The following is a 21839-nucleotide window of genomic DNA, read 5'->3' on the forward strand; positions in this document are numbered from 1 at the left end:
CGCTGCCCACAGCGCTCGCCGGCTTCTCCATCGTGTCCCCCCAGCCCCCCTTTAGGCTCTGTGGGTCCTACCTGCCAGCGGATGTCCCCAGGAGGAACAAACCCTTGTACCTGCTCTTGAGGACCTGAGTGGGCCCAGCTGCACATCGGTCCATGTTGCTGCCGGCTGTCCTCCTTGACAGGGCAGCACCTTGCGCTCTTGCAGGAGACTTTCTCCTCCTCATCTTGGGAGAAATGAAGCTCCCCTGCAAGCTCGTGTGTCCTCCTTCCACTGCAGGAGTGTTGCCTGCCCAGGGGAGGCCACTTGGGCGAGAGCCCCAAACTGATTGCCGGGAGGAGAACACCTGCCACGGGCACACAGCCACCAGGACACGGCGAGCTCCTTCCAGGCAGGAGGTTGTGGCCCACAGTGCCATGGTGCAGGGCGGCCAGGTTGACTTCACAGAGGCCTGGCCCCGCACGGTGTGAGGTCATGGCTGTGACATCACAGATGGAGCTACCAGGGGGCGGGGGGCAGGGAGAGACCCCGCCGCCCACTCGGCACTGTGTTTTGCACTTGTGACTAGACGGTGTTGAAAACACACCAGCGGTGTAGCTGATGCTGAACAGTGCTTGCAGAGCGCCAAGGCTTCCTCTGTTTCTCTCCGTGTGTCCCTGAGCGAGAAGGCTGTGCGGGTGGGCAAGAGGCTGGGAGGGGACACAGCAGGGGCAGCCGACCCAAATTGACCACAGGGCTATTCCATGCCATGTAACGCCATGCTCCGCAATAAAGCCTGGGCCTTTGGGCTTTCCAAAGCAGCCATTGCCCGGGGACTGGCTGGGCATCGGTCTGCTGGGGTCAACCCACCACAGCCTGTTTAGAGAAGGGAGGGTGTTTGCTGTGTGTTTTGTAGTCTCTCGGGGGACCAGGAAGGTCCCTGCATGGGGGCACAGGGCGCTCCGAGGACACTGAGCATCTGGGATAGCAGCACAGGGTTAGGGAGGATCCCGAGCAGGGCCTCCCGCCTTCCCCCTGCCTGGGCAGGGCAAACCCTGCCGGCCAGGGGGGTCCCCATGGGGCAAGGAGGGGGCGCTGGCTCTGGGTGACAGTGGGCTGAGGCTGCATGGGGCTTTGGCTTGCTCAGCCCCTCTGGCTCCACATCGGGGAACTCTGGCCACCAAAGTGGCCCCAGGCATGTGCCAGGGGCTGCTGCCCACCCCCATCCTCAACAAGATGCACGAGCACCCAGGACACTGCAATGGCTCCTTCTGGGGAGGCCCACAGACCCCAATGGCTCCTCTGGGACAAGCCAGCTTGCAGTCCCTTGCCGGGTTGTGACAAGAGTGAGCACCTATAGAAGAAAAAAGAGAGAGTCCTGCTGCGCACTCTCTCCCCCCCATGCGAGCTGAGGCAGGCGGGAGCCCCCAGTGCAGAGGCCCTGGCCAGAAGACAAGCCTTGGGAAGCTCCTTGGCAGGTGTCCCCACCACAGCTCCTCCACCAGCCACAGTCCCCCTGCCTAGTCTTGGTGCTTGTCCTTGCCCAGGCACCTGCACTGCTCCAGACAGCTTTGCCCGGTGTACTGGTGTATTGGGTGTCCCTGTCCAGATGTTGGCAGTGGCAGGACTGCCAAGGGAGCCTCTGTGGGCAGAGGCCGGGGCTGCCCCATGCCAGACATGGCCAGTCCCAGCCAGCTCCAACGGACCCATTGCAGGAGACAGCTGAGCACATCCTACACCTTCCTGTGGTGAGACCGACCCCAGGGGTCAGTAGTGGGTCCACTCCTGTTTAACATCTTCATTAATCATCTGGATGATGGGGCAGTGTGCCCTCAGCAAGTTTGCTGATAACACAGAACTGGGAGGAGTGGCTGATGCACCAGTGGTTGTGCTGCCCTCCAGAGGGACCTCAACAGGCATGAGAAATGGGCTGACAGAAGCCTCATGAAGTTCAAGGAGTGAAGGGCAAAGTCCTGCACCTGAGGGGGGAACAACCCCATACACCAGTACATGCTGGTGTTCATGTTCAACACCAATGTGCCCTTGTGGCAAAGGCAGCGAATGGTATCCTGCACTGCGATAGGAGTGTTGCCAGCAGGCAGAGGGAGGTGATCCTTGCCCGCTCCTCAGCACTGGTGGGGCCGCACCTGGAGTGCTGTGTCCACTTCTGGACTCCCCAGTACTGGGGAGAGTCCAGCAAAGGGCCAGTAAGATGTTGAAGGGACTGGAGCATCCCTCATACAAGACAAGGCTGAGAGAGCTGGGACTGTTCAGCGTGGGGAGAAGGTGGCTCAGGGAGGACCTCATCAATGTGTATAAATTCCTAAAGGGAGGGAGCAAAGAGGATGGAGCCAGGCTCTTCTCAGTGGTGCCCAGTGATAGGACAAGAGGCAATGGTGTCACAGTCCATTTGGATCTCTCAAATTTACAAGACCACGTACTCTGTGAATTAAACCTTATATTATGAGCTCATTAGGAAAGAAAGCAAACAAACACAACAAACAAGGGCTCAATCCCCTTTGTACAGACTAGTCTAGCATGTGAATTCACTAATTCATCACTTAAGTCATGAGGTTTCTAACTCGCAAGTTCTCTAATTCATAACGCACTGCTCGTAACTGGTAATTCGTACACCTATGAGCAAAATAGTTACCTAGCCAATGGTGAGAGTCCTCATCCTTTCTCCTCTGTCACGGTGTGGGCATGCCCTGTATCACACCAGGAAGCACAAAAACCTCAGCAGCCCAGCTGCTGTTGGATCCACTTCAAAAACTTTTTGGGTAAGCTGACATACTTGGAAGTTTGGTCTATAACATTTCCATGAGTTAGCAGATCCTGAAGAAACTGCCAGACAACCAATACGAAAGGATTATGGCTGCAGGAGACAGCAAGTTGCAGGTGATAGTGGCTGCATAATGACCTTTAGCCCTTTCTGGCCACCATGTCCTGCCTACATGTTGCCCTCACTTTGACCTAATGGCGCTGCTCCCAGCATGCATCAGGCCTCAGCATGAGCTGTGTGTTAGCCAAAACCTGAGCAGGAGTTGAGTGAACAGTCGTACAACGGGCACAGGCTGAAACACAGGAGCCTCCTCCTGAACATCAGGAAACACTTTTTTACTGTGAGGGTGACCAAGCCCAGGCACTAGTTGCCCACTGAGGTTGTAAAGTCTCCCTTCTTGGAGATACTCAAAAGCCGTCTGGACATGGACCTAGGCAACTGGCTCTGGCTAGCCCTGCTTGAGACCGGGGGGGTTGGACCAGATGACCTCCAGAGGTCCTTGCCAACCTCAGCCATTCTGTAACTGTGATACACAGAGGAGATGGGGGAAAAAAAAGAAAAAGAAGAAAAAAAAGAAACAGGGTAAAAAGAACACTGCAACAAAGTCATTCCAATCACTAAATTTGGTTAATTCTCCTTCTTCCATGGGGAAAAAAAGCAGTGTTTACTCTTGAATAGTATGGTGATACCAAGCTAACTAACCTCCATGTTTATATCACGCATTGTCTAGCAAGCAACCAGAATGCAGGCATAGGACAGACAGCATGCTTAAAGAATGAGATATTTTACTATAGTTGGGTTTATAGCATGGCTCCAAGTATTTAAAAAACTTCAAATGGCAGTCTTCCAAATGTTGCCCTGTCTGTTCTCAGTTAGTCCAAAAGATCACACCTGACAGTCTAGGTTGCCTCTTAAGCTTACCAAAAGGAAGTGTATCACTTCGTATCTCCAGCCTGAATAGACAATATTCATTGGGATAAGCATGCAATGCAAAACTAGACTCACATCTGAGCTGTAAGAATAGTTCTTTCTTCCCGTCAGTTGCTGTCATATACTTTGCATCCCCATCCCCATATAATTTGTAACGGAATCAGAAGGTTGTTTTTTTTTTCCCCCTTGGTGATATTAGAACAAGCAGCCTTGGCAAAGGAACTTTGTGACTGTGGACACACAACGCGCAAAACCTGGGACAGGTTTGGTCAAATTGGCATTTATGATGCTGGTAGTTTGCAAAACACTTACCTTGGGGGTCAATACAGCAGTTAATGAAATTAATCAACAGTGAAGAGAGGTGTTTCAGTTGTTTTAAACAGGAACTCATCAGAGACGAACTGCATTGTAGAGGAGGTACGTGGTGTAGAGAGAATGTGGTCACTGAGAAGTCACATGTGTAAAGACTCTTGAAGTGTCTTGAACTTACCAGATGGAACATTCCCATTTTTAAATGAAGTCACTATGTTCCCATTAACAAGTTAAATTGGCAAGACATTCTCTGTCAAGAACAGGTCTGTCAATTGTTTTCAGGCAGTTTTACATGGTACATTTAAGGATTAACATTGCTTCAAGGCTAGATTTGCCTCCCTATAAGTGTTCCTATTCCAAACCCATCATATTTATTTGTCTCAATCAAGCAACTGCTGTAATACCCAGAAGACTGAGCTCGTAAATACCATACTGCCTATTAACACTGTAGACAAGAAGTTCCCTGTCCAACCATGCCTGGGGTTATTACACTGGTTGTGCATTACAGCACACTTATTTCAGTAAATCCAAATGTCACCAAATGGCTTACCAATTATGTATGCATAGCATCATCCTGTGCCTGCACTGACAAACAACAGAGGTTTCCTCTAGGTTAGAGGCACACCAAGAAGGAGGTTTTCTGATGTTTTCACCAGCTGCCAGATCAGTCATGTCACTTCAGGTCTACTCATGCTCCCACAGATCTGGGTCCAGGGAGGAAATGAAAAGCCCTTTACCAGCTCCTCAAAGCATAGGTACAGTCATTCCTTTGCTTTCTAGAATTTATACCTCTAACAGCACTGTTAACCTTTCACAACCTTACAGACAGTGCACTGAGACAACATACACTCTGACGCTTGCACCTTTTGCCTCGCTTTTTGCCCAGCCGGCCTTTATTTACTGTGGGAACCTTCTGTTCTCCCTCCCTTGCTCCCAGCTAGGTACTCTTTCCTAAAGAAAAGAGAGAGTCTTTTCCTACATTGCTTAAACTCTGCCCCAGAATAGATAGCCAGGGACCTCTTGGGAACTTCACAAAGCCAGGCTACCAGTTCAGTTAAGGGAAAATGAACACATGACCACCCTACTGCTCTCCCCAATCTTCAGCCTGCCTCATCCTACTCTGGAAACACACCATGCTCTTCCAAAACTGCTTTCCCAACTAATTCCTGGGAAGATCCACCCACTCTTCCCTCTGCTGCCTATTTCTTAATTTATCCCCATGCCATACACCCCACCCTCTTCTAAATAGATCCAGCTGGAGAATCCAGGACCTCATCTTGATCCTCCTTCGTTTGACTGGAAGGCCTGACAGTTCTAAGATTTGACCTGTAGCAGCTCAGCTACTGATGTTGGCTAAGTCTTTTCTCAAATTTCTTTCACCGTGTCTCTGCCGGAATTCAGGGGAGAACACCTAGTATCTCATTACGTGGACAGAGCACAGATCAAGATTAGATCTTGTTTGAGGCCTTACAAGTGCCAGTAATAGAAATAATAGCAGAAGACAAAAAGACTCAATGCTTCTGTGGTATTGTATTACCACCCTTGCTCAGCCAAGGAATTTCAGTTTGCTGCCTCCTTGCCTCAGCTAGCTAAGGAGGAAACAGAGCAGGCTAGTGTGGGACAGCACTCCAGTTTATTTAAAACAAACAAACAAACAAAACTGCAGCAACTCTTTTCCCAGTTCTTGTGGAAATTAGTGTGTCACAGGGGATACGAATAGCTTGTGAACCCCTCATGGGATAGCACCAATTATCTGATGTGGACTCACACTGCCAAAAAGCCTGCACAAATATAGTATTGATCTTATTCAAAAAAGACCTTTGTGAAACAGATAGAAGTTCTCGCTGAGTGACTACTACGATGTCCTGGTGACTATAGCCTTGAAATGCTCCTTACTACAATAATAAATGTGTGACTAAGCAGGTGAACGTGATTTAGGCTGCAGCAAACATAAAGGACAGAAGGAAACGTTAATGTTTCAAACTTTTTCTGTGCTTTCAACTACCATAGCAGCTTACAGAAAGGCAAAACTGGCTTATTATGAGTCAAGTGTGATTCAAAGGCATATTTTACCCACAATTCAGAACAAAGCACAAAAAAATAAATGCAGATGTATGAAAAACATTTGTAGGTTTAAAAGTGGAATAAGGCATATAGCTGAATGTTAAAATACAGAAGTTATCCCTTTAAAATTATCACAGCATGTTCACTCAGGAACACGTCCATGATTTGGGATACATGCTTACTGAAAGATTCAGTAATAATCCAAGTCTAACTATATGACATCGCTCATTTCACAACATGAAACTCTGCAGGAAGGTGCAATTTCCATAGCTACTAGTAAAGACAAAGTTTCTCTCGAGGACTAGTCAAATTGTGACAGATTATCGCTATACTGAATTTGGCAAGGGATGCAAAGAAAAGTAAGAATGGCTTTTACAGATACATTGGCCAGAAAAGGAAGATTAAAGAAAATGTACTCCCCGTGGTAAATAAGACAGAAGAGCTGGTGACAACGGACATGGAGAAGGCTGAGGTACTCAACAATTTTTTTGCCTCAGTTTTCAATGGTAATTTCTCTTCCCACATCTCCCAAGCCCCTGAACTTCAAGGCAGGGATTGCGGGAATGAAGTCCCTCCCATGGTAGGAGAAGATCACGTTCAGGACCACCGGAGGAACCTGAACATACTCACGTCCACAGGACACAATGAGATGCATCCCAGGGTCCTGAGGGAATTGGCTGATGTAGTTGCCAAGCCGCTCTCCATCATATCTGAAAAGTCACGGCAGTCAGGGAAAGTCCCCAGTGACTGGAGAAAGGGAAACATCACACCCATGTTTAAAAAGGACAAAAGGAGGACCCTGGGAACTGATCCTCCTGGAAGACATGTTGAAACATATGGAAGACAGGGAGGTGATTGGAAACAGCCAACATGGCTTCACAAACGGCAAATCGTGCCTGACTAATCTAGTGGCCTTCTACAATGGAGTAACTGCATCAGTGGACAAGGGAAGAACTACAGATGTCATCTACCCGGACTTCTGTAAGGCCTTTGGTATGGTCCCCCATAACATCCTTACCACTAAATTGGAGAGATATGGGTTTGTCAGATGGACTGTTAGATGGATAAGGAACTGGATAGTTGGCCTTCTCTAACAAATTAAAATCAATGGCTCAATGTCAAAGTGGAAACCAGTAATGAATGGTGTCCCACAAGGGTCTGTATTAGGACCAATAATATTTAATATCTTCATCAACGACATAGTGGGATTGAGTGCACCCTCAGCAAGTTTGCGGATGACACCAAGCTGAGTGGTGCAGCTGATACACTAAAGGCAAGGGATGCCATCCAGAGGGATCTTGACAGGCTTGAAAAGTGGGCCCATGTGAACCTCATGAAGTTCAACAAGGCCAAGTGCAAAGCCCTGCACCTGAGTCAGTGAAATTCCCAGTATCAGTACAGACTGGGGAATGAATGAATTGAGAGCAGCCCTGTAGAGAAGGACTTGGGCGTACTGGTGGATGAAAAACTGGACATGAGCCGGCAGTGTGCACCTGCAGCCCAGAGAGCCAACCATATCCTGGGCTGCACAAAAAGAAGCGTGACCAGCAGGTCGAGGGACGTGATCCTCCCCCTCTCCTCTGCTCTGGTGAGACCCCACCTGGAGTACTGCATCCAGGTCAGGGGTCTCCAGCTCAAGAAAGACATGGACCTGATAGAGCCAGTCCAGAGGAGGGCCACAAAAACGGTCAGAGGGCTGGAACACCTCTCCTATGAAGAAAGGCTGAGCTGGGGTTGTTCAGCCTGGAGAAGGCTGCGGGGAGACCTTATTGTGGCCTTTCAATATATAAAGAGGGCTTATAAGAAAGATGGAGAGAGACTTCTTACCAGGGCCTGTAGTGACAGGACAAGGGGCAACAGTTTTAAACTGAAAGAGGGTAGGTTTAGACTGGACATAAGGAATAACTTTTTTACAATGAGAGTGATGAGACACTAGAACAGGTTGTCCAGAGAAGTTGTGGATGTCCCACCCCTGGAAGCATTCAAACTTGGGTTGGATGTGGCCTTGATCAACCTGATCTAGTGGAAGATGTCCCTGCCCATGGCAGGGGGGTTGGACTAGATGATCTTTAAAGGTCCCTTCCAACCCAATCTATTCTATGATTCTATGATACACAGCTTGCAGATTGGTTTACCAAAACAAAAAATGATCCTTACGCACACTGATCAGAAACGCTGAGTCAGCAAGCACCTAACAAAAGGAGGTCTACTTCCTGCATAATTCCTGTAAAGCATCCCTATCATGGTTTAAAAAAAAAAAAAAAAAGTTTTAGTCTCTGGAAAACAACTTATTGAGAAAAAAAAAAGTGTTATTATTTGTAAGGAAAATGATCTGACCTTTTCTGTTCATGGCTGATGATACCAAACTGGGAGGTGCTGTTGACTCTCTTGAGGGACAAGAGGCCTTGCAGAGAGAGCTGGATAGTCTGGAGCATTGGGCAATCATCAGTGACATCAAATTTAACAAGAACAAATGCTGGATTCAGCACCTGGGATAGAGTAATGCCGGGCACAAGTCTAAACTGGGAGAGGAGTGGCTGGAGAGCAGCCCTGCAGAAAGGGATCTGGGGGTGCTGGTCGACAGCAGGCTCAGTATGAGTCAGCTGTGTGCCCCAGCAGCCAAGAGGGCAAACCGCATCCTGGGGTGCGTCAAACACAGTATAACCAGCTGGTCAAGAGAGGTGATTATCCCGCTGTATTCAGCGTTGGTGCAGCCTCACCTTGAGTACTGTGCGCAGTTCTGGGCCCCACAATTTAAGACGGACATGAAGGTCCTTGAATGCGTCCAGAGGAGGGCAACAAAGCTGGTGAAGGGGCTGAAAGGCATGTCCTATGAGGAGCGCCTGAGGACTTTGAGCTTGTCTGGTTTGGAGAAAAGGAAGCTGAGGGGCAACCTCATTGGGGGCAACCTCATTGCTTTCTACAGCTTCCTGAGGAAGGGAAGTGGAAAGGGAGGTGCTGAGCTCTTCTCCCTGGTATCCAGTGATAGGACACGTGGGAATGGTTCAAAACTGCATCAGGGGAGGTTCAGATTGGACATGAGGAAGCATTTCTTTACCGAGAGGGTGGTCAAACACTGGAACGGGTTTTATCGAGAGGTGGTTGATGCCCCAAGCCTGTCAGTGTTTAAGAGGATTTGGACAATGCCCTTAATAACAGACTTTAACTTTTGGTCAGCCCTGAAGCAGTCAGGCAGTTGGGCCAGATGATCATCGTAGGTCCCTTCCAACTGAAATAGTCTGTTCTAGTCTATTCAAAGAAATTTCTTTCCCTGTACATGTAAATGCAGCCTAGTAATTGACACTGTCACATCTCTACTGTAACCCACATTTCTCTTAAAATACAGATTGAGAGCTTCACTCAGTCTCTTCTTTAAGGACAGCTGGGCTCTGCCACTATCATTAAGCCAACAGCCTGGCCCGAAGACTGGAAATCACACTCATTCCTCCGCTTAGTTTTCCTTAGGACAGCCAGGGATAAATGGCTGAGAAGGGCTGTCTGAAGGAACGCGCTCCCGGAAACGAATTCGCTCCGGTGTGGGGACAGCACCCCGCCGCAATGCAATCCGATGCAATCACCCGCCCGCCAGCGAAGGCGGGGCTCGCACCGCCCGGAGGGACGGGGCTGCCCGGCAGCGCCGCGCCGCTGCCGCAACGCCCAGCCACGCAGCAGCCGGACGGGCACCGAGCTTCCGTTAAAAAAATGTATCGATACTTTCAAACGTTTTAAACTTCAGTTAAGGACGTGTAGGTAGGGAGAGCGGAAGCGACGGCAGAGGCAATCATCACCGCTCAGCTGTCACCCGACCCACCTCTCCGAGAACGGCCCGCTGCGCGCTCGCTGTCGCGAGAAATTCGGCCTGCTGGCACGGCACGGCACGGCACGGCACGGCACGGCACGGCCCCAGCAGCTCCGCGGCCCTGGCGGAGGCGGGGGACGGGGACGGGAGCGACCCCGCCGCCGCCGCCGCCCCGCCCCTTGCCCTTTGACCTCGCCGCTGTCCCAGCGCTTCCTGTTCCCAACCACGTGGGCGCGGCGGGGGCAGCGGCATGGCGGGCGGCGCGGCGGGCGAGGCGCAGTGCCTCAGCTACGCGGGGTGCAACTTCCTGCGGCAGCGGCTGGTGCTGTCCACGCTCAGCGGACGGCCGCTGAAAATCCGCAAGATCCGCGCCAAGGAGGAGGACCCCGGCCTCCGCGGTGAGCGGGCGCGCCGGCACCGGCGGCCGCCGGGGGAAGAAGTCGGGGGGCAGGGGGACGGCGGAGCCCCGGCGCCGGCTGTGCCGGGGGCTCGCAGCCGGGCAGGGCCGGGCTCGCAGCCGGGCAGGGCCAGCCCCGCAGCGGGAGCTGGGGCAGCCCCGGCCCCTTCCCGGCGCGCCCCGCCGAGGGGTGGGGGGTGCAGGGGGTCCCGGCTGCGCCCCGGCGTCTCCCCGTGGAAAAGCTCTCCCCTGGGCGCCCCGCACAGCCGGTGCGGGCGGCGAGTCGCCGACGCCGTCTCGGGTGGGGCTGGCACACACGTGTGGCGGGGTTTTGGGAGGGGGGGCCGTGGGAGCGGCGCGGGGTGGTGAAAGAGGCCAAAGCAAGGAGGGTGTCACCGACCCGCCTCGTTTTGGTGGAAGCCGGCGTGCCGCGGAGAGACCTTGCGCTGGCGGCCCTGCGGCTTTCCGCTGGGCTCCGCGGCTGTGCCTTTCCACGAGGTCACGCTTTTCCTGCAGCGTGGGCCCTCGTGGGCCGGTGCGAAACGGGGCGCACGGGGCGACTGGGGATTGCGCTGCCCCGCCCGAGCCGCCCCGGTGAGACGGGGCGGGCACTGTCCCTCCCCGCAGGGCAGCTCGGCTCGCTCTGCTCCCGGCGTGAGGCGTTGCGGGTGGGGGAGCGGGCGGGGATGCCAAGCGCGGGTCTAACCCGCTGGCTCGCTTGTGCGTGAGCTTCGCCGACAGCCCCGCGGTTGGTCCGTGTCTCTGTAAAGAGGGCTCTTCAGTCCAAAGTGGCAGAACTTGCCGTCGTTCGCTGCCGCCTGCCCGGTGGCGTGTCCTCCATCTCCTCCTGGGAGCCCAAGTTACCACGGTTTTAATGGGTCAGGGTTTATGCTTTAGTTTTTATTTGGGTTTTGCCCAAGGAGCAGTAGAGGTGAAAGACGTGGAATCTGTTTACTTCTAATTTCTGAAAACTTCCGATGCTGCGGACTCCTTTGAGGGAAACCTTGCTTAGGGAGTACCCTCTTCATTCCTGTACGGGACCTTTGGCACCCCAAAATAAACTGCCTCATTTAACTCAAGTGAGGAGACGATAGGATAGAGATTGAGGAAGAAATGTTATTGTGTTCAGTTAGTTTTTGGCCAAGGTGTGAAGTTCAGAACAGGGGTAGGACCAGCACAGATGCTACGCTGCCTTCTGAGGACGCTTCAGTTTATAGCTAGAAATTCTCCTCCAAAACTGTCAAAACATTCTTGCGTACTTAACTTAACGTTTAGCATGACCCGGAGTATTTATTAATACTGTGGGATGTTTGGTGGTGGTGAAGTTTGTAGGTTTTGCCATGTTTTTTTAAAAGGTGTTTGAATTGCCTTTTTCAATTATGGGTTAAAATGTAAACTGTGACTGTAACAGAAGAAATAATAATAACAAACCCTGATTTGTGTTGATGATTCAACATGCAGTTCTCTCTGCTTTTCATGACTGGAACATTTGCAATGAAAACTCTTCTACAGGTTTGTTCTCCACGAGGGAAATGTGTATTCACAAGGATGCACTCTTGCACTGGAAGAGGTCCCAGTGCTGTCATATAAACTTGAAGTTTAGAAGTTATCATAACAGAGAGCAGAACCAGCATTGTGTGACTGGGGCATCAACCGTATTAGGAAAATGTTAACGAACTGTAATTTCTGCGGGTAGCTCTTCGGTTTAAATGTTTATTGCATCCTAGAAGCTTATATAGAAAGAAAAATTTGATTACTGTTTAAGAAGTAACACAGGGTTATTGCTAAGGAAGTTCTGCAGCCTACCAACTGTTATGCCAGTGCTGTTGGTCCTTAAAACTACCTGGGTTTTGAACTCTGCATATGTTCACATATTTTCCTTGATACTGAGTCTGTACCAGCTTGGGATACCTAAATACTAGAATACTAGCATATTCCTCTTTTTTTTTTGTTTTTTTGTTGTTGTTAAATATGCTTGTCCTTTCCCTGTGTCTCTGAGCAAGAGTCCACACAAACAAGGGAACTTGTTTCCTCAGAACAAACTGAGGAATTAGTTCCACACAAACTGCTATGGTGTACACAGTAAGCAAGAAAAGAGGCGATGGGGAGACTTGTATTTCTCTAGCCTTTATTATGTCAGTGACAGTTTTGAAAATGGGAAAACTTGAAAGTCTGCAGATAGCTAATTGTGTTTGTGGAACAGATGTGCAGCAGCAGCACTTCACATCTGAATGTCCCCTTCTTTTAAACTAAGACTTTTACAGAGAATAATGGGAAGCTGTTATTAGCTTGTCATGCTTAAATGTGTGGGGTCCTGTTTGCTAGGATTTGTATGTTTTGCTTCGTACTGAGCAAAATGTAAATTGTCAAAAGTTTTATCCTGGGCTTGAGTGATCCCTCAGGCCACTGTGGTCAGAAGCATCAACTTGTAGCACTCGCTGTGTGCCGGGGGGAGGAGTGTGGCTAGTCCAGCAGTCACATCTGAGGGCATCTCAATTGATTTGCGATGCCTATAAGCATGGAGGCTCAAATTAACATCTCTGTTTTTATAGTGAATTGCCTTTTCTCATATGGTAGAATTATACCACAACAAGTTGAAGAGTGAGGGTGGCCTCACTGTCGTGAAAGGCAGGAAAGGGAAAATGTACAAGTATGGTGTTGAAGTTCTTATTTTTTCCAGGAATGAATTTAAGGAACTTTAAAATTCTGTTTTTGTTCTGCTCCTTAGATTTTGAAGCAAGTTTTATTCGCCTGATTGACAAAGTGACCAACGGCTCTCGGATTGAAATAAACCAAACAGGTGAGAGATGTTTTTTCTTCTTCCTCTGTTCTGGTTTTCCCGGCTCTATCAGTTGCTGCAGTGAAATCAAAGTTTTGGCTTGACAGAGGTGGGTGTTCAGGTATCATTGACTGAGAATATCAGAAATAACTAAACTAAGAAGTTTTGTAATAATTGATCGCATGCAAGAAGATTAGCGCTCCACCGTAATGCAGAGACGTAAGGAAACTGTATTGCTCAAGAATTAAAATTAGTATGGTATGCAGGATTTTGTAGTGGGGGAGGTCCCTCTGAACCAGAACAGATTTTTGTAGAAGGCAAGGTTTGCCTTCTACAAAGGCAAACTTCTGAGCAAGACTGCTTGCCTAGTCATGCTCAGAAAAGGGGTTGGTTTGAGCACGAAACATCCCACATAAAAATCTCATCTGGCTCTTGTCCTCTTTTTCTTTTGTTGTTTTTTTAATAAGGATTATGGTTGGTCAGTAAAGCAGACAAACTACTACCAGATATGCCGTGATAGCAATGACCTGATCATCTGGTGAAGATTTAGCTGCTGTGGAGGATAATAATTGCTTGTATCAGCATTTTGGGGATTGCTAAGAGATTCTTGATTTTTGGGGAGAAGGGGAAAGGAGGAGAAATGATGTGCCAGACAGACAGACAGACACTCATGTGCGTTGGCCTATTTATTAATTGCAGACATAGAAATAGCGTGCTGGAAGTGCTACCATCTTTCATAAATTCTTCTGTCTCCAATTTGCCTGTATACATCGTTGCAAAGTGTCTTTATGCTGTAGTAATGGCCAGCGTGCTGACAGCACTCTCATTTGGTTTGCTTCCCTGGCACCTTCCCCAGGTACTACCTTGTATTATCAGCCTGGTCTTCTGTATGGAGGCTCATTGGAACATGACTGCAGCCCCAGTCGTAGTATTGGCTACTATTTGGAAAGTCTGCTCTGCTTGGCACCTTTCATGAAACATCCATTGAAGATTGTCCTGAGGGGAGTAACAAATGACCAAGTAGATCCTTCGGTAAGTAATAAAATTTAAGTACCAGAGGAGGATTTTTTTTTTCCCTTTAAAAAAAAAAATTAGGAAGAAGTGTCTAAAACATGTTGCATTTTTATCATCCCTTGCATCCAGAAGTATCCAGTGTTACTGCACCTGCCAGCAAAGTCTCTGAATCAATCAAGCACCAGCTAAACTGTTCCCTTTCTGCATCTCACTCCAAACTGCAGTTTGTAATCCACCTTTTGACTTTCAGTTCTGTACTGCTTCTGTCTTGTCCCCTGGAAATTCCCTTTAAATGCGATGTGAGACGCTGCCACTTCTCCTGTTCTCTTAGAAATTAGATGGGTTGTTTTTCCTACCCCACATACGTATTTACTGTACAAAGGGGAAATTGTCTTTAAAATTTGTGTGGTAAAGAAGGAAGCTTTCTTTTCTGTTGGATGCTGGACATAATTATACCAATGCTGCTGTGAAGCCTTCTTTCTGTTAGAAACAGAAGTCACATGACAATTATGAAATTACAGTAGCAAAAATATGTAGTAACTGATTCTTCAGAAAGATGCTAGAAGGTATGGTAGATCAAATGACTATGAAATGCTTGCCTTGTTTTCTATTACTGCTGACTTACAGTCCTTTTTTTAAATGTTGTTACAAAACTGAGCTATGGATAATGTGGGATTAAAACACTGAAGTAATGGTTAGTGGTTATGCTATTTTTTTTTTCCCCCGAAAAAACCAAACATAATAGCTTTTGGAGAATAGCACTGCTGTTTACATTTTGAATGGTGATTGGAGACTGCCTGTTTTCCTCTGAGTAGATTAAGGAAACTTTGTCATCTGAAAACTTAACCAGTTTAAATGAATACCAATACTATGAAGTATAATTGCAGATATTAGATGAGCCTCTGAGTCCTGCTGGTATTTATGGCTTTTCAACTGTGCTTCTCTTGTCATTTAAAAAACTTGTTCTCTCACCTGTGGCTCTGTGAGACACCCACATGAGTCAAAGGATGATCGAATTGGGTTATACACAGCACTGTCAAAAAAAAAAAAAGGAAAAGGGAGGAAAAAAGAAAAGTAAAATGGGAAGCATGTTTTGCTGACCTTTTAGTCACCGTGATTAAAAGTACTTAATAGAAATGGTAAGTAGTAAAAATCAAAGTCGTCTCTTTTGGTTGACTCTGTCTTTTTAATCACAATGGAGAAATTCTTGAAGAATTTGGACACGGAGAGCAGTCCAGTCTTAATGTTGCTTTCAAGTAAGTTTGGACACTCATCTAAGCAACTGAGTCTTGATTCTGGAAATTATCCCTTTTCAGGCATCAGCCACATGGGCCAATAGAGATTAAACAATTTTAGTTGAAATGGGTGCGAGAACTTGAGCCAGTTAGTTTGTGCTTGAAGGGGGCTTGCACTGGCCAAAGCTCAGACACAGACGGGTGTTGGCATACATCAGCTGAATCACAGTACCTGACACTAAGTGTAAATAAAATGCAGATGTGCATGCTAAGGAGTTACATCTTAAGTTCATTGTGCTGTAGAAGCACAACTGTAGTTACTGTGACTCAGCTCATGTGTATAACTTTTTAAGTGGTGATAACTGAATACCAATTCCTAAAGCTGGCTTATGTCTGTTTAACTTGCCTGAGTAAACATAAAACCTGGTGCACACAATAAACTACTTCAAGGAGTTTTACAAGATGTTTTGTATAGCATATGGCTCTGCAGGTTGCTGAGACTAAAAGCACACGTTTAAGTGCTACCCTAAGTGATTTATGTGCTTAAGTAAATGAAAACTTGGTTTTAAATTGATCTGGGCTTTTATTTTTCAGTAGGCAGAAGGTGTTTAGAAACTGGGTGAATGTTTACTACCTATGCTTGCCCAAAAAGGGATGCTTAAGTTTGTCTATCCATATGTACACTTTCTGGCTTTCCAAGGAGAAGGGGGAAAGGCAAACCAATGTAAATATATTGTGGGTAGTTTAAAATGGGCAAGGAGTTTTCCCTGCTGCTCTTCATGTAAGAACCTCTCCATCTCAACTTAGTAGGTAGAGTAGGCAAGACACCTGCTCATCTGCTTTGGAGAATTTTTGTTGGTTTTATTTGTCGAAGGAATATCATGTTTTGTAAACACGTGTCTTTATTTTGGAGCTAGATGACCTCTACAGGATGTATCCTCGTGTGAGTGTATTCAACATCTGTCACCTGCAAATAAATGTACAAAATCACATATGCATGTGTGAAAATACATATGTACATATGTATACATATACACACATATGATCCTATAGCACCCCCTTTGTGCTTGAAAGGAGAAAGTAGTCCTGCCCATCCTCCCTCCATATCTCCTGCTTTCAGCCACACAGTCCTGTGTACTCCAATACCCCAGACACTCTTCAGAGCCTTCCCTAAGCCAGTTCAACTAACTGGCAAAATGGCAGAGAGCTGTACCCCTGCCTTTTCTCATGGAGGCATCCACGAGGTAAGTAGCAGGAATGTGTGTGCAGCCAGAGAAGTGGGACCTTTCCCTCATGGTAGCAGTGAGGAAGTAGGCTGACCCACTGGGCTTTCTGAAATCCGTTCTCAGCACTGAGCTCTGAGCTTTTACACAACCTCAAAAATACCTGTTGGATGCCATTGCTGTGTTGTGGGTTTGAGGTTGCTCTTTGCCAGAGACCCCCTTGTCAGGAGGACAAAAGGGAACATGGCAGATCTCCTGCTGTGGGGAGAGTGGAAGTGGTCAAGGCAAGAGGAGGGGCGTTTCTAAAGGATGGCTTGTGGAAGGAGAGACTTCAGCTGAGTTCAGAGTGGCACAGGTCAGGCTGAGTTCCTGGACTATAAATAGTGTGTGTTTATGTTAGCATTTGTTTATATATATTAATAGCCCTCCAGTGGGGTGCAGTGGATAGCTCTTTGACAGCTGGTGCCATTCCAAAAGAGTACTGTGGCCATTGAAATACAGGGTAATGTGCACTTGCTTCGGGTTGGACCATGGTGATAATAGTGTGTGGTGAGTGATACATCCTTAATGAGTGAGAGGCATACTACTTTGCTTGCACTTGTCGGGAAGAGACGTGGCTGTGGAATACCAGCCTGAACTGTTCACTGGCAGCTTACATATGCATTATGTTTTTCTGCACGACCACTGGTGAGACCTGACCATGGATAGCTTGTGGGACCAGCCATGTGGGGCTGGCATATAGAGTTGAGGTAGTTTAAAGTTTCTCTGTATAGAGAGTATATATGTGGGGGGTGTCTTTGTAAAGTGCCTTTTTGAAGCAAATGGAGGTGGCACGCAAATGATAGCTCTTATTTTCCTTCCCTTCTCTATGTGTGGTTGCTCCGACAGATACATATGCTGCAGTAACCTGGTTTTAAAATAATCATTCTTAATGTTTGGGTTTGTAAGTGTTGGAAGTTTTTTTACAGCTATGCCGTGGGACTTTCAACTGAAATTACTTTCATGCTGGCATGAGACTAGCATATGAAGTTTTGGCTTGGGAGCAATCATCTTCAACGTTAATCAAAATTCAGCAGTTGTCTGTAATCCCAGGAAAACAAGAAGTTTTTCTTACTGACTTCTCTGTGGGTTGTTTTTTTTTTTTTACTTGCTAAACTCTGATTTCGCTCTTTCCCCACCCCTGAGTCTAGGTCCTTGTCCCCAGAACATAACGCTGTATGTATGGCAGGGATAAATGCTCTTCTGTGCAGTGCTAATGGCTATGCAGGCCAGCTAATCCTTGCCCCTTTTCTAGGTAGCCGTGTGCTGTAGGGTCTGTGACTGTTCTTTTGCAGCTTTGCACTAGCTAAGGGATTCTGCAAACCACTAAAAGATACTTTTTTTTTTTTTTCTTCAATCATTGTAGATTTCTTTAAGGGAAAAAGGTTTGTATTTACACTAGTTTGTGAACAAGCAATGTCTGTGGGACTTAGCAAGTTGTTGGCATTTGTGGTGAATGCATTGGTTTTATGATGCATTTGCTTTGGTACAACTTGGTGTTGTGTTGTTTGCTCTGGAGATGTAATGACTGTCCTTCAAGGGGAGCTGAAGGATGGTTTTATGGCTGAGTATAGGCAAGAGACTAGAAATACGGTTTCAGGTCTCAGTTCTGAAGTACTGGACCTCTCCTGCCTGAACTCCCACTCGTCTGCTAAGCAGAACAGCCTTTTTCACTTCTTCAAATACTGCTGATTACCTTCTCTATTTAGGCTGCAGATTTGGAACAGAGACAGTCTCTTATTCTGTGTCTGTCTGGTACCTGATAAGTATCATGCCTGGAATTTGTCTGAGGACTAACTATGACAAGTCTTGAGAAACAGACAAACCAGACTCAAAATTGATCCAGCTTCCTAATGCTGGCATAACATGCTTTCTCCAGAGATACAGACTTCAGTCCAGAATTGCAAAAGTGGAAATGGAGGAGGGAAAGGGAGTTCCTAACCTACACAGTGAAGCTTTTCTTTTTTTACTGGCATATTTTCTTTCCTAAGAAAGAGGGAGAAATATGTGTGTAGCTTCGGTGTGAACCAGATCAGCTTGTTGGAACTTCTACCAGTGGTATTCACATGTGTCTGTGTATGTGCGCATGCATGTTAGTAAAGGTTTTTGCTCTGAAAGTCAAATTTGTGTGATTAATGAATACTACTGAGGGGCCGAATTAAGGTAGCCTCGCTGTAAAAAATATAAAAAATTAATCATTGACTTACATTTTTTCTTAATGAAGACAATAAAATATTGATACTACCATTAAAAATAACACCAAATGCCTCTCTGTAAGAAAGGAAGTATGTTGGCCAGCAGGATTTGAAGAACAATGAGAACTGCAGCATACACTAGCAGCTACTCAGGTAGCTCTAACAGGTTGTTCACAGCTTTGTAGGTGAGGTATGTGCTACTACTTTGTCAGTGGCTTGCACTGTCTGCAAAGCAGAGAGAATGAAACTCAAGAATTGTGGATTCTGGCTGAAGGCGTGGGAAGGAGGGTGCTTTTTTTTTCCTGCCTCCTCAACTGCTGTCTACTGCATGCCTGTTTCCTTCACCTGAATTTAGTTCGGTTTTGGTCATGCTGTCCTGGTCCTGTCTCTCCCAAGCTGCTTGTCTTTGGTAACTCCCTGTGCTGTTGCACCACTAAATCATTTTTGTCACCTTTGGCAATGCTACTGAAGTTTCAGTAGAGGGAAGAAGACAGCAGTCACTGTTGTCTTAGGTCAGCTATTAGGAGGAGCAATGGCAAGGAAAATCCTGCTCAGACCTGGATCTGGTGAGCATCTGGCTCAAAGGGAGTACATAGATGATGTGTCACCCACTTCAGATTCTTCTAAGTATTTTGACAGAAGTTACCTAGAAGTATCTGTTTCTCAGAAACATGAAAGGAAGTTCTTGACAAAAGGATGAGGTTCTTCCTGCCAAATTAAGGGCCTGCTCCAAAATGCAAAGGTTCTTGCAATCATCATTTCTTTAGCTGTAGGAATTTTTTAGCAATGACAGAAGAATATAATTTTTTTCAATATCTGTTTTCAGAGAAACAAGTGAGCTGTTTTAGCTGAACCATAATAGAAATAAAAATCAGGCTGAGGAAGAAATCCAGAATAGGAAATTCCATCTCCCAGTAATTTTTTCTAGCTAATTTTTTGAGTAATGAGATACTGCGGTAGTCTAAGAGTAGCCGAAGCTCTCTATGCTGCATTACCATGTCTTCCCATAGAATACCTGGTATGGAGAAGCCTTGTCTTTGTTAGGCACCTCATAATGCAATGATTTTTAAATTACTGACTTCTGTAACTTCCAACAAAGTCTGCTTCTTTAATTCTGCGTTCTATAGGTTGATGTCCTTAAGGCAACAGCTCTACCCCTGCTGAAGAAGTTTGGAATTGATGGTGAAAGTCTAGAAATCAAGGTAAGACAATTTGTTCCTTTCTGTTCTAGCACATGTTGAAATGATACTTTTGCACTGCTTCACAGGTCCATATGCTTGCGGCTGGTATCTGTCTCTAGCAGATATCTAGTTGTAGCTACACACATTTCTAAAATTGCCTCTTGTTCTTGGCATGTTTTAAATGGCATACCAGCCACGCAGTGATTGAAGATGTGGTAGAAGAGAGATGCAAAGGCTAGAGGTAGAGAGGGTAAGGAGAAAGTAGTGACTCTTCTTAGTCTCCGAGATCTTTGCAAGCTAAGAAGCCTTTTTGCTTTCTTGTTCCTCTTTGGTTCATTTAATTTCTTTCTCCTTCTACTTGCTCTTCCTGCCTTGTGCTTAGGGCTAGGGAGTAGTAGAATCTTTTGCCTCCTTCACCAGCAGAGGAGCTGGATCTGAGCTGGATCCGTGTTTGGGTGATTGAGGTTTGCTTCCAGTTTGGAAAATACAAGAAAGAAACTTTTCTTTAAAGACTACACTCTTCCCAGGCCCAATAAATCTGGATGTAGAATACATTTTTTAGATTGGAGAAGGAAACTATAGCCTTTCAAAGTTAAGAATGCCCATTTAAAATGTGCGTAGCTGCACTACTAGTCTTTGCTTGTTCTGCCAAGCCCCCTCCAGGTGCCTCCCCCCACCCTGCCCATGGCCCAGGACCCCATGTCATCCCCCTAGGACTGTCAGCCCCTGCTCTAGGGACCCCGCAGCAGGGCCGGTCTCCAGCTCCCCACAGCCCTGCCCTGCCTGGCCATGGGCCCCCTGAGCCAGACCCACCCATGGGCCCATGTCCCATCCCCATCCTTGTGGACATTGGCTGGGGCAGTGGGACAGGCTCGGGATGGCCAGGCCTGTTTGCAGGAATGAGTTCATTCTGGTCCCCCATATACATACTAAGTATCAAACACTTGTAGACTTTCTTCAGCAGTGAGGTACAGATTTGCTATTAGAGACCAGTCTTAAGCCAAGGTTGCCTTCCTGCTAGAGGTGTTGTTTTTTTGTTTGGTTGGTTTGGTTTTGTTTGCCATTGAGAAGCCATGCCCTACTGTACTTGAGAGAGAGGAGGAAAGAACAAATCAGTTTTTGCTTACAGGTTTGGTGCAAAATCCATTTTTGCCTTTAGGATGTCTTTTTCTCGCCTGTGTTCACATAACACCCCTACTGATAAGATTTTATTATATATGAAATAAAAGCTATCATTTTTGAGTGTGTAAGTACATTCTCTGTGCTCTTTACTAACTTGCTTTTTTTCCTCCATTATTGTTTCTAGATCAACCGGAGAGGAATGCCTCCCAAAGGGGGTGGAGAGATACTGTTTGCTTGCCCAGTGAGAAAGGTCTTGCAGCCCATTCAGTTCACAGACCCTGGCAAAATCAAGCGTATCAGGGGAACTGCGTATCCTTTTTTTTTTTCTGCTTTTAAACAAGTTTGCCTTTAAACAAGTAAGTCTCCCAACTTGAAGTCACAGAAGTGCACCCATGTTGCTGAGCATGTATCCAGATAACACAGGGTGACATTACACAGAGGGATCACACAACTAGATTTCGGGACCGTGTCTCAAAATGGCTGTGTTCAGAACATTGATGTTCAAAAAGAATCCGTAGACAAGTAAATAAATTTAAAACTGAACAGCAGTATTTAAAATCTTTTCAATAACAAGAAAAAGTTAAAATACCTCATTACATCATGTAATGTAGCAGCACTAAAAGGAATTTTACCTTGTGTGTAAATCCAGCAGTAACAAATGTAGTTTTGTTATGCATTGAATAGGTGGCATCTTGGCTGTTAATGAGTCTAGCAGAATGTTGGATGGGAGCTTAAATTTTAGTTCAGTTTACACCTCACTGCACACGTGAACTGAGCTTTTTGTTGTGTTA

General features: G+C 46.7%; 1 protein-coding gene across 1 annotated transcript in view; it reads left to right on the forward strand.

Annotated features, from left to right (window-relative positions):
- Positions 1 to 10019: 10019 nt before the first annotated feature.
- RCL1 (RNA terminal phosphate cyclase like 1) overlaps positions 10020 to 21839 on the forward strand; it is a 29272-nt gene continuing 17452 nt past the window's right edge. The window contains exons 1-5 of the mRNA XM_076362629.1: positions 10020 to 10261; positions 12989 to 13060; positions 13896 to 14071; positions 19873 to 19947; positions 21233 to 21357. Coding sequence (XP_076218744.1) covers positions 10114 to 10261; positions 12989 to 13060; positions 13896 to 14071; positions 19873 to 19947; positions 21233 to 21357 — 596 coding nt within the window. The 5' untranslated portion in view covers positions 10020 to 10113. The remainder of the gene's footprint in view (positions 10262 to 12988; positions 13061 to 13895; positions 14072 to 19872; positions 19948 to 21232; positions 21358 to 21839) is intronic.

Source organism: Aptenodytes patagonicus, chromosome Z (assembly GCF_965638725.1).
Source record: "Aptenodytes patagonicus chromosome Z, bAptPat1.pri.cur, whole genome shotgun sequence".
In the NCBI taxonomy this organism is placed as follows: Eukaryota; Metazoa; Chordata; class Aves; order Sphenisciformes; family Spheniscidae; genus Aptenodytes; species Aptenodytes patagonicus.